Below are 12,811 nucleotides of genomic sequence, written 5' to 3'. Positions count from 1 at the left end.
TGCCTGCCTCTTGGCCAGGACTCCCTTGAAAAAGAGGTTTTTAACCTCATCGGGACTTTCCTGGTTAAATAAAGGTTAAATAAAATAAAAAAAGGCAAGGCGTTCACAATCACCTTTTAAAACAGGCTAATGCAATTTACTACACACATTATGTGACCTCTACACCAGTGGTGTAGTTTAATGTATTGTAGTGGGTTACTGTATTTGGGCTATTGGGGGGTGGGGGGATATCATAGTGGTGGTCCGGGTGTCCTCCCCCAGGGAAATTGTGAGCATCAAAGACTTTATTTCCTGCATTCTGACACACCTTTATGCACCAATCAGCGGTGGGCATCCCTTTATTTAGCCTAACCAAAGACAAAAAACACTGATGACAATTCAAAAAAATATCAAAATTATAATGGAAATGATGTTGTTACTCACCATTTCTCATGCATTTTTAAGTGTGTATATGGAAAACCTGGAGCTTTCTTAGTGGGTATACCTGCTGTCTTTCAGTCATCAATGCATGAATATATGAACCTGTGTATTATTTGAGTATCTTAGTATTGAATGCACAATAATAAGGTACATTTACACATGGCACTATAGGACCAGTTTGATATAACACAATTTTATACAATATATATAATTAGGGGGTCCCCGCTCCATCTCGCCATCAGTTTGGGGGTCCTTGGCCTGGAAAACATTGAAGACCCCTGACGTGACTACACTGCTACACAGCCCCTTTCAAGAACTGAACTGTTTTTTATGCAAGGATTAATTACATAGGATATGGTAGATTGAATATGCATCGCAAGGCATGTGTTTAGGGGCACAGAACAATTTTTAGTAGGCTCATGTGAACTACAACATAGGGCTGGGCGATTTAGAGATAATCAAATATCACGATACTCTTGACCAAATACCTCGATGTCGATATTGCGACGATATTGTAGGGTTGGCTATTGGTGCTTCAACTAAATTTTGTTTACACAATGAGATTTTTGATAAATATTCTCCAGAAATGATTTAATGACTTAGTGGGTAAAGGTAAATAATAGAAGAGCAAGAACAGTCTGGTAAGTTCAGAAAATGACATCACTTTACTGTAATGCAGCCTGTAAAACCAGGAAAAGACACTTACCATATTACGATATCACGATATATCCCAAATCTAAGACGATATCGAGCCTCATATCGCGATATCGATGCAACATCGAAATATTGCCCAGCCCTACTACAACATGACTCTAAATTGCAACAATGGTGGAAGAACTTTTACTTTCTTTAAGTTGCATTACCGCAATGTAAAAATTTAATAAAAGTCATTCAAAATTTTACTTAAGTAAAAGAACACAATATTAGCATCAACATGTACTCATTACATGTTACTTTCAGAGTACTGAAAGTAAAAGTACTCATTATGCAAAATGATTTCAGAATTATATATTACATCACCGGATAATGATTAGTGATGCATTATTGTGTAAGCATCACCAATGTTGCAGCTGGTAAAGGTGGGGCTAATTTCAGTTATTTTACATACTGCTTGATTATTGATTTATATTTTGCATTATTAATCTGAATCTGCAAATGTCAAATTAATAAAGGGGAGTTAAAAGTTCAGTATTGGCTTCCAAATTGCAGTGGTGTAGTAGCCTATAGAGTAGCAGAAAATGGAAATGCTCAAACGCACATGTATCTCAAAACTGTACTAAAGTACAGTACTTGAGTAAATGTACATTCCACCACTGAATTGCAGAAAGTCTCAACACTTAGGTGCTGACTGACCCCCAATCTAGACAGAACCTCATTTTTCTCCACAGTCTTATTAAAAACGATTGGATTAATGGGCCAACAGTTTCAGCTCCGATGTAATTTGAACCTATAACCGGCATATTCATGTTATTATGACATTGGTGGAGTGTGATGTAACGTGAGAGAAAATTCTAAAACCGTTTTGATTAAAAACCTAAAAACCTTCTGGCTGTAAGCATTGAAGATGTTCTCCCGAACGCTGCACGCCTGGGTGTCCTCCACCTTCAGCTCGCCCTGCCTTCTTCCTCCCGGCATGTGAGAGAAAGGAACAGCTGGACCTGAGCTGAACTCGATCTGTTCAGATCAGCAGGTCCCAGAGGCCCGTTTTCTGTCACTGCCGCGGCCGACTGCGGGGGCGAAACCCTTCATGTGCAGCTGTCCATGACCTGTACATGAAGTACACACACACACACACACACACACACACACACACACACACACACACACACACCACACGTCTGAAATCCCTCAGCAGGACTCCTAGAAATCCACAGTATGCTATAAATGTGTCTCTGCTACAGATCTGAAGTAGATGCGGTTCTTGTCTCTTACAAATCAACTTTGTAGCAGCCAGATAGATGATAGATAGAATAGATAGATAGATAGATGATAGATAGATATATAGATATAGATAGATAGATAGATAGATTGATAGATATAGATCAATCATAGTAGATAAGATATAGATAGAGATGGATAGAAGAGATAGATGGATGGATAGATAGATGAAGATAGATAGATAGATAGATAGATAGAATGATAGATTGATAGATGGATGGTGGATAGATAATAGATAGATAGAGAGATAGATCATAGATAGATAATAGATAGATAGATTGATAGATGGATGGATGGATAGATAGATGGATGGATAGATAGATAGATAGATAGATAGATAAATAGATTGATAGATGGATGGATAGATGGATAGATGGATGGATGGATGGATGGATAGATAGATAGATACTTTATTCATCCCGAAGGAAATGTTAGGCATCCAGTAGCAAGACAACCATAACACAACAAACACATATACACACATATATCACACATATCTATGAATACAAATTAAAATTAAAATTAAAAATTAAATGCAATGTTGTATAGAGTCGGCTTCCTTCAGAAACAACATCAGCTGCATATGAAGCCGGCACTGTCAGAGGTCCTGGGACGGAGCCACAGTACACACAACTTTACAAACTGTAGTCTAGTGTGTGTGTGTCTGTGTGTGAGGACTGGCACATGTACTTTGTAAGTGTTTGCCTGCTTGTGTATGCACATGTGGAGACTTGTGCATATGTAAGTGTGTGTTTGGTGCAGATGGGTACAGTGGGGGTATTGTGAGGGCCGGCGGAGGCTTTCTGGGAGGCGTGTGAAAACGCAGTAAAGATGTCACATTGCAGCTGGCACAGGACAGGACTGATGGACTGGATGCTCACACTCACAGAGTTGCCTTTGTGTGTGTGTGGTGTGTGTGTGTGTGGCAAAAAGACCGATCTTTCCAGAGACACTCAGGATTGGTACACTGGATGACAATCGGCCAATAGCCCGACCACCTCACTGCTGTTTTAGCCCTGTTACACAACACAAGATGATGCCAGTTTGGCTTGTTCAATAAAAGAAGATAAAGAAGGCTTGTCCCAGTCACCACAGCAGAGGCTGAGATAGCCTGAGGTTTTTAGTCCATAACAGAGGTCAAGCTCCACAAGTGTTGGATTTCTTAGATGAAAGACTTTCATCAGACCGTCTCCCTGCCGGGTGAATGGCCAATCTTTCACACTTGACATCTTTAGTTTTTGACACACATTTTGTAACCCCTTATTCCAAGAGACATAACGTTATGAGGGTTGTTCTTTTCAGATTTTGGAAACCATATTGTGTACATATTGTGTTATTTCTCTTACAAAACACACAATGTACACTTTTCTGACATGATCCATAACTCTTTGGCCATCACTCGGATGTAGAAGGATGGATCGAGTTTGTTAATATAACACAGCACACTATGATCGAGAAACTCAAACACATTCCCAACAATCTAGTTCCTGTTCTGACACAAATATTAGGCGTGGAATAAATGACTAGAACATGCATTGTCTTTTACAATGTCAAATCATTGGAGTTGTTCATGTTTGACAATACTACTATTGTATATCATGACAACAGTGCTGTGTGATGGTGGGAGCAGCAGAGTTATTTACTTGCTCCAGTTGGAGTTCAGCCTTAGACACTTTGGGAACTTTTGCGGGTGGAAGGGGATTTGACACCGGTCTCTTTTACATCGTATGCCTAACCTCCTAATCTACAGTACACGTCTCTGTCTCTGGCAGCCATTCACCTCTCACAGTCCTGATGACCCCCTGAGAGCCGCATGCCACACTGCCATGTGAACTGAAACCCTGGGGACATGTTTATTTACACTGACAGATAAGACAGGGACGGCATAAAGGCACACACATGCTGACTAACATAGCAAATAAAGTGAACGTTACAGCCATGCCAAAATGGACTAAATGCTAGAAAGTTAGAAAGTTGATTCTTTAAGCATTTAAAATGTTTTTTTTCTTCTCTGCGAATGATTTTAAATGTATACAGCTTTACTTTGTTCACTCTGAAGGGTGTCAGACACATTTGATAAATGTTATAAAGCATATGTAACGGTAGCATTATTTGTAAGAAAAACAAATGGCCGGATGTCTTATCAGAAAAAATCCTATCTATATGCTATTGTTTGCTGTAGATTTGAGATTTAGTTGTTTAAAACTCACACTAGTCAGTCCTTCCAGAAAAATGCATTTTTTTTGGTAATTGTTGCAAAAATCCTTGATCATGCAGCACGTTTTCTTAAAAAATGCGATGAAATTGCAGGAATTTGCTAAAACTGTGGTTTGACAAAAAAGAGACTGTGTTTGTCTTGTTGTATAGTTACGTCACTTCATAACGTTCCCATGGCAACAGGGGAAAATGGCTGCACTTGTGTGAAGTAAACGCAACTTCTTGCTAAGATATTTGAGACTTTTTTGCAACGGAAATTTGGGGATTATGAAATCATGCAAGCCCCGCATTATTTTGCGCGGAAATTGGCTATTTATGCGGCAAAAGTGGAAAAAAATCCGGCCCCCGCATAATTATTATTAGACTTTGGCTGATTATGAATTGAATTATGCGGTCGCATAATCGCGTTTTTATGGAGGGTCTGTGCTAGTGTGATGTGGAATAAATGTCTGCCTTCTATATGTTTAAATACACTAAACATACAAATGTACATGATGTACTACTAAAGGTGACACGTTTTACAATATGCTTCATCTTAGGGAGAACTGGAGCTGTTGGGCTGTATCTTTTATAGCGAGGAAGTGACTGTGGGCTTTTCCTCCTCTCTCCACAGGATGACTGGCCCCCCCCACAGCCGTGCATCCTGACTGCCCCCGCCTCCATTTGTGTGTCTAAATGTCCACGATGACTTGGAGGAGACTTGACGGGTGGATCCCCTGCTGACACCTCCGGTCCCAAGATATCCGTCCCGACTCCCCCCTTTCCTGACAGCTTTGGCGTACCCTGTTTCTGTAAAGCACCCTTCCTCTTAAAGCTGCCACCATGGCTAGCCTGGTGCTCAACGAGACCGGAATGGAGGACTGTGGCATTGACGACTCCTTCAAGTACAACTTGTACTCTGTGGTCTACAGCGTGGTCTTTGTCTTAGGCCTGACCACCAACTGTGCCGCCCTCTTTGTCTTCTGCTTCCGGATGAAGATGCGCAACGAGACCACAATGTTTATGACTAACTTAGCGTTATCCGATCTAGTGTTTGTTTTTACGCTGCCGTTCAAGGTCTTCTACAATGTCAACCGCCATTGGCCATTTGGAGACGGACTGTGTAAGGTATCAGGAACAGCCTTCATCACCAACATCTACGGCAGCATGCTCTTCCTCACCTGCATCAGCGTGGACCGCTTCCTGGCGATAGTCTACCCGTTCCGCTCCCGCTCCATCCGCACGCGCAGGAACGCGGCGCTGGTGTGTGCCGGCGTGTGGCTGACCATCGTAGGAGGGGGGATATCAGTGACCTTCTTCTCCACCATCAACAGCAACAACAGAGCCACCACTTGCTTTGAGGGCTTCTCCAAGAGCACCTGGAGGACCTACCTGTCTAAAATTACCATTTTCATTGAGGTGAGTGAGGAGAGACTCATAATAACAGAAGGGCTGTGTATCGTTCAAAAATATTAAATAGTTCCTTTACAATACTTTCTTCCATACCAACAAAAAAAAATTACACATTATTATTAATGTTTCAGCTCCTACTACGTGAGCCCCGTCTCTGTGTAACAGAGTTTTTCCTGCCGGTCTCTGCGATGTGTAACGTTAGACAGTCAATCACAAGCATTATTAGATCTTGGATGCATGCTGCATGCTAATTGGCTCAGTGACGCTGATGAGATTTACTCCTTGGATATTGAAATTGGGTATTAAGTGACAAGGCATTTTACGATACTCAATACTTTAAAGGCAATTTGGTTGGTGTCTAAAAAGTATTGAATCCGGGTCCCAGCACCACACTTTTTATTAATCAAGCCAACCAGAGACATAGCAGTGATGTTCTACTTTTTTATTTTGCTGTGCTTCTTCTTAATTTCCAGGTTGTGGGCTTTCTTCTCCCCCTCCTGGCCAACTTGGTATGCTCCTTGCTTGTTCTGCGGACGCTGCGGCGTCCGATGACTGTCGGTCATGGCTGTGACAGCAAGAAACGTGTCCTACGGATGATTTTGGTCCATCTGGGCATCTTCATCATCTGCTTTGTCCCTTACAACTCTATCCTCTTCCTGTACGCCCTGGTGCGGACCCAGGCCCTGGCTAACTGCGCGGTGGAGCGCTTTGCCCGAACTCTTTACCCCATCACTCTGTGCATGGCCTGCCTCAACTGCTGCCTGGACCCTGTGGTCTACTACTTCACCTCAGAGAGCTTCCAGAAAAGCTTGACCATGGGAGGCAAAGGGTCTGGCTCCCGGCCCGAGAGCATCCCCCGCAGCGACACTGAGACCCAGGACACAGAAAACACTCTCCCCAGAGACACACACACTCTGGCCAGCAATGGAAAAGATTCAAAGGTGTCTGAGAGTCAGTTCTAACTCAGCTGGGACAAAAGACAGTAACGAAGGACAGTGTGAGTTTGACAGGAGCCCTGAATTTGACAAATAAGGCAATCAGCTGTTTGGTCCTGGAAGTGACAAAACACATAACTCAGCAGATTAGTTAAGTCCTGAGGTAAGTCCTGAGGTATGGCCTGGGCTTTACGGATTAATCCACCGCTGGAGCGCAGAGGAATGTATCTGTGTGTGTGTGTTTATTATGAGAGAACACTACAGGGATCAGAGACCCAGCCAAACCAGGACCATTGTCCAGTGACACGCAGAGCCTCTAAAAGAGACTGCAACGCATCATCACTCAGGCTTAACACACACAAACACTCACAAATGCACTGGATTGTGGATAGAATGGACATTTCCATCCGCGTTGTTGAAATACGCTGTTTAGTACTTTTGTAACACACTGAGCCCTTACCGTTTTATTGTTAGGAAGTTGAAGCTTTCACAGCACATTTTATCATTTTAGACATTAATGTTCTGAAGCTCTTTAGTGTGGTGAGACCCATTGTTGTTATAACACAGCAGCGCGCTGACCTACTAAGTTAAATGTGTCTCATGTTGACGTTTGGAGGCCATTAAATGTCTGTTTCAAATTGCATTTGTGGCTGAATTTATTATTTCTGTCCCCCACCTCGGGCCTGCTGCTTTGGACATTGTGAACTAGCCTTTGTCAGCATGACTGTAGGTTTGTTCCGTCTCTTCATTTCCATCAAGCAGCCAGAGCGATCTTGTTCTCTGATCCAGTCGAGGACCTTGGCCTGTGTGCTGTGTCACAGGCCAAATGCTGATTATGACTGGAGCAACGGTCCATTGTTTGCTTCTGAATGAGCTCTCTCTGTCTTAATCTGGCCTTAGACTGCTTAAAGTCTCTTACACACAGCAATGAACACACACTCCAAAGTACAGTTGAACACTGTTGACTAAAAACCTCAAATCATCATGTTTACTGCACGTAGAGCCAAACAGTAATGTCAGCAGATCCAGGGGTTTGCCTCTATTAATTTGTGGTGCATTTGGTGAATAGTTTTATCCATAAGGCCTTGGGTATGCCATCAGAACATACAGTTCTATCACACAGGATATAACTAACAGACAGTAGGCCAGCTAGGTGGCAGAGCTTTTAGTCCCTCTTCAACTCTTTATTGAACAATCTCATGTAAAGTCCTAAAAACAAAATGTCAGGTAGTAAACAGCACAGTACAGAGAAAATGGAAAGTTTCTCAGAGAGCTATTTCCCGGCTTGCTTGTGTGTGTTAGCCTTTAACAGTGACAGTGTGTTGAGTCACTGTAAGGACCCCGCAGCAGGGTAGTCTATATGATTCTGTTTGTACTGTATGTATACAACAGGCTCCTGCTGGAGAGGAGGACATTATATATGATGTTAGTACAAGTTGTTTATCCATTCCTTCACAGAGCCATGAGATCTGTGGCCGTACTTGGGAATGCCACACGCCTCTATACCTACAGCAGTATGTACACTAAAAGAGAGAGAGAGAAAGAAATCTAGTGAGGATGACTGCAACAGCAGAGACAGACAGACAACAGTAAATGGACTCTGGAATTAGAGTCAAGGTTAGCAGGGAGGAAGGCTAATACACTGGAGTGGAGAGAAGTACTGTCAAGCAGTAAATAATTAGAGTGGAAGTGTAGAAACATATGCAGCAACTACCCTTTACTCCTTGATTGGTTCATGCCAAGAATGTGCCAAAATATTGCAGCAGAAGACACTCAACCCTTCGAATGTGTCCTTTAATGGAGAAATCGCCCTTCTTGTCGTAGCAGAGGAAAACTGCACGCTGTGGCTCAGTAGATCGAGCGTGTTGGCTTGTCCTGACCTCTAGTGGCCATACGTTAAAACAGAACAGACTCCGCAGATGAACTGACGTGGTCATTTACCTTCAACATGTTTTTCGATTATCAATTAATTCAATTAGACTTTATTTGCAGAGCACGTATACATATAACATGTAACTCAAACCACGTGTGTTGAGGTGAAACCACACAGCTGCAGCACCGGAAAGCTCCACAGGCCACACATGTGCCTGGCACAGCCTGGGAACCTATCAGCAGCTGCTTTCTCTGGGTTTGACTTCACATGCACAGAGTGATGTGAAACTAACAGAATAGATAAAACTGCTGCCATCTCGTCCCACTGTGGTTTTTGATGCCACGCCTCTGAAACCGTAACTGTATTACGAAAGGACAAAGAGCCACTCCTTGCTATCAGTAATCTCAGGAGAGAAGTGTCAGAGGACTAAAGCACATACTGAAGAGTCTACACCACTGCAAACAAATCTACCTCCCAAAATGAATGCTTTGATAAAAACAGCTTAAAAAACGGAAGTGCAGTATCTGATAGGGGAAGCAGACTTCTTTTAATCCCCAAACATTGCAGGATGAGAACAGAGACAATAAGTACTCTGTAATAAAGTAATGTAACAACAAAGTGCATGCCCTCAGATGCTGCTGTGTCCACTGACCAGATCCCCTGCAATAGACATGCTCAGAGGTAAGAGAAAGCTAACATCTGCCTCCCTCTTTATCTTCTTTTAGATCAATGTCTTTACCAGGAAGTGCTGTTATGTTGTATTCTCAACCACACACTCTGTTGTGTCAAATACTGTGCGCGTCCTACATTTTGCCTGGGTTGCTAGGGTCTCAGTGACGTCACGAACGGTAGAAAAACACTCGCATGCGTGAGGGCAGAGCTTCCCCTTACCCTGATCACACGCCCCACACCAGACGCCACCAACCCATGCAAACACATCCAAACAGAAGCCACATCTTTGGCGCGTGAATACAGACTCACATGCACGCACTGACAGGACTGTGCTGCTTATCTGCGACAGGAAGGTTTGCTGGTGACCCCGTTTGCCACTGTAACGCTCGAGGAGGAGAGAGTGTCTGTGCGTCAGCCGGCTGTTTACAGACACGTATGAAGCTGCTGGAGTATGCGGACGCTGGTGGTCACTCCTGGCTCTGAACACCCCCCTTCCATCCATCCTGATCATTAAGGGAGATGACAGAGGAGCTCAAGGTAATCGCACAATTTGGGTTGAGAGAAAGTACGTGTGAGGCGGTCACACTACTTTGTCTGAACATGTGGTCAAAGTCACATTTTGCTGATGACAGGGGCTTTGTTATTAAATCCCTCCACTTAGCATTTGAAATGTATAACTGTATAATGTATGTCAAAATGTATCAGTATGTACTGTATGTATTATTGGATTTATTTCACAGGCATTATTCAAGTTAATTGAGATGTTAAAGGTATTTTATTTTTCAATTGTCTCTCTGTTGTTGTCATGCAGGCTAAATTATATCATTGCAGCATTGTTTGATGATTTTAAAATGTCATCAGGGATTTCACTTTGAGACTTCAACATAAGACAATTTGAGAATCTGTTTAAAAATGGACCAAAAATTTCCCCTCAAACATGCGTACTACTTCCTTAAATTCAAGTCTGCCGACATAGTTGCCTAACTGTACAGGTGACGCGAGGGAAGCCGTTGACTGACTGTGTCACACTGATAGACCCCGGCCAATAGGAGTCCGAACTGGTGAAAATTACAGCTAAGCGAAAAAAAAAAAAGAAGCAGTTTCTTTCTTCCCCCTCTGGGGCCGGCAGAGGAAGGGTGTGGTGTCATCTTGGTGGCAGAAGGAAAGGCGATGCCTCGGTGATAAGCAGAACAAGTGCTCCGTCTTGCTTCCACACATTTCCTGCAAGAATGTTTGGCCAGATAGAGACATCTCTGATTTATGACACATTTTACTAACTGTTTTTACAACTCTGTTAATTTGGCGTCCGGTGAATGCATTGCGCAGACAAAAACAATCATTTGCATACCTTAAGAAAGCCGAGTCATGATTTAGCTAGATGATTCATGCAAGGTCGTGAAGTCCGTTCAGCTTAGGGCACTGTTACATTGGTGAACTACATTTTGTTTTCTGTAATATACTTATTGTCATATTTGCACACCACTAATGTCTTTAGTATTATTTTGACAAATGGAGAAAAATCTTGTTGGCTGCTGTTTATCGTCCACCAGCATGACTACTAGTACAGGCATTGTGTAACATGACTCCACACAATTTGCAACAGGAACTCTTAAAACTGATCTAGTCTCATAAAAGTCTCCTCTATAATATTCAAAAAGTCCTGAGAGATCATAGTGGTGGAAAGTATTAAAAAATTCTGAAATCTGTAATTCCACCATTTCCCATTGCAGCCCATGTTAAGGTGAATAGGGAAGATATTTTAATTAACAGATATCACTTCCCCAGTTGATTATTCACACTAAGACAATATTTCTTTGTAATAAAAGTTTTCTGGACTTTTCTGCTTCATTTTATGCAAATGAGACCTCATCTAATTAAATAGGTGCTAATTTGCACAAATAAAAGTATTTGGTATTTTTCAACGTGGTCCCTTTTTCCCAATGAATTGGTGTCTAAATAGTCTATAATCATTTTTACATTTTACGCTACTTTTTAATATTTGTAACTGATTGTCGGAAACTGTTTACTTAAGGCTTAGTAGTGCCGCATTATTTATATATTATATTAATAACTAGACTTTTTACAGTTAATTGCAAGAAAACACATTTATGATAGTTTACATTGCATAGTTTCTGCAATCTTACACTATTTCTATCAATTGTGTATGTGACTGTAACTGTATTTATAGCAGTAGACTGGGTGGCTTATTAATAAGTAAAACTCATGACTACTTTATTATTGGCTTCTTGACAGTTGAAACTGCTGACGTGATAGCTTTTTATAAAGACAGGAACCCACAAATATTCTGTCTCCATTTGTAATTTTTATACGTTGTTAAAAACTGGATTGTGGGCCAGATGCCCTGCAGCCTTTCTCCAGAAGGTAGCATGTCCTCTGGAGTCTTCCTGATGAACTAAAGATAAGGATGAAACTGAAAGAAATTGCAATTGGCAAAACATCAGCCAACAGCTGTTTACAATGTCCAAAAAAAAATGAACTGTCAAGTTCTACTTTCATGTCCTTATGGATGAGAAGTCTTCGAAATACTAACAAAATATAAAATAACAACTGGACAAACTTTCTCTACTGGGGAGGGTCATGGCATACAACCAAAAGCTCCATAACAGCCACTGGTGGACCTTATATTGTAGTCAGATGTTTTTTTTCTTCACCTGGCAACCCAAGTGTTTTCCTTATTAATAACTTATTATAACAGATCCATAAAGCATTAGTAAGTTATAGTAAAAAGCAATCAGTTATACCCTATGAAGTCTTTATAAAGGATGTCCTATTAAAGTTAGTTATTAATCATTATTATTTTTTAATTACATGTTACAAAATAATGCTTATGTAGAGCTCACCTGGTAGAGCGTGCGCCCATATCCAGAGGCTGGTCCTCACCACAGCGGCTGCAGGTATGGTTCCGACCAGCTGCCTGTTGCTCTATGTCATTCCCTCTCTCTCTCCTTTCATGTGTAAGCTGTCCTATCAAAAAAAGGCCTATAATGACAAAAAGAAAAAAATCTTAAGAAAAGGATATGTATAGCATCAATTCCATTGTTCTTCTCCTTTAGGTGTTCAGTGACTGTGGGTTACAAGATGCAGGACTGATCAGGGGAAAGAGTTGTTGAGTTATGCCACCCGTGTCTGTGTTGGAGAGGAAATGACTGGGAATATATCTGGAGTGTGGGACAAGTCCCAGACCAACTCCTCCTTACAATGTGGACACAACATGATAAGCTGGAATGAGCACATGGAGAAGATGTACACCTACGTCTACCTGCTGGTCTTCATCCCGGGGCTGGTGCTCAACACCACTGCTCTCTGGGTCCTCTGCAGACACATCAGGTACACACGCAGGCAC

General features: G+C 41.9%; 2 protein-coding genes and 1 long non-coding RNA gene across 3 annotated transcripts in view; 2 read left to right on the top strand and 1 right to left on the bottom strand.

Moving 5' to 3' along the window:
- Positions 1-7,545, top strand: part of lpar4 (lysophosphatidic acid receptor 4) — an 8,632-nt gene extending 1,087 nt beyond the window's left edge. Inside the window, exons 2-3 of the mRNA XM_032527545.1 lie at positions 5,189-5,973; positions 6,441-7,545. Of these exons, the coding sequence (XP_032383436.1) occupies positions 5,398-5,973; positions 6,441-6,929 (1,065 nt within the window). The 5' untranslated portion in view covers positions 5,189-5,397 and the 3' untranslated portion in view covers positions 6,930-7,545. The remainder of the gene's footprint in view (positions 1-5,188; positions 5,974-6,440) is intronic.
- The window catches only part of LOC116696507 (uncharacterized), a 24,223-nt gene continuing 16,127 nt past the window's right edge, over positions 4,716-12,811 (bottom strand). Inside the window, exon 3 of the long non-coding RNA XR_004333752.1 lies at positions 4,716-4,793. This is a non-coding gene — a long non-coding RNA (uncharacterized LOC116696507). The remainder of the gene's footprint in view (positions 4,794-12,811) is intronic.
- p2ry10 (P2Y receptor family member 10) overlaps positions 9,616-12,811 on the top strand; it is a 5,585-nt gene continuing 2,389 nt past the window's right edge. The window contains exons 1-2 of the mRNA XM_032527544.1: positions 9,616-9,984; positions 12,522-12,795. Coding sequence (XP_032383435.1) covers positions 12,611-12,795 — 185 coding nt within the window. The 5' untranslated portion in view covers positions 9,616-9,984; positions 12,522-12,610. The remainder of the gene's footprint in view (positions 9,985-12,521; positions 12,796-12,811) is intronic.

The sequence above is a fragment of the Etheostoma spectabile genome, chromosome 10 (genome assembly GCF_008692095.1).
Source record: "Etheostoma spectabile isolate EspeVRDwgs_2016 chromosome 10, UIUC_Espe_1.0, whole genome shotgun sequence".
Classification (NCBI taxonomy): domain Eukaryota; kingdom Metazoa; phylum Chordata; class Actinopteri; order Perciformes; family Percidae; genus Etheostoma; species Etheostoma spectabile.
Note: the sequence above shows the minus strand (reverse complement) of the source record. Positions and strands in the feature narration are given on the sequence as shown.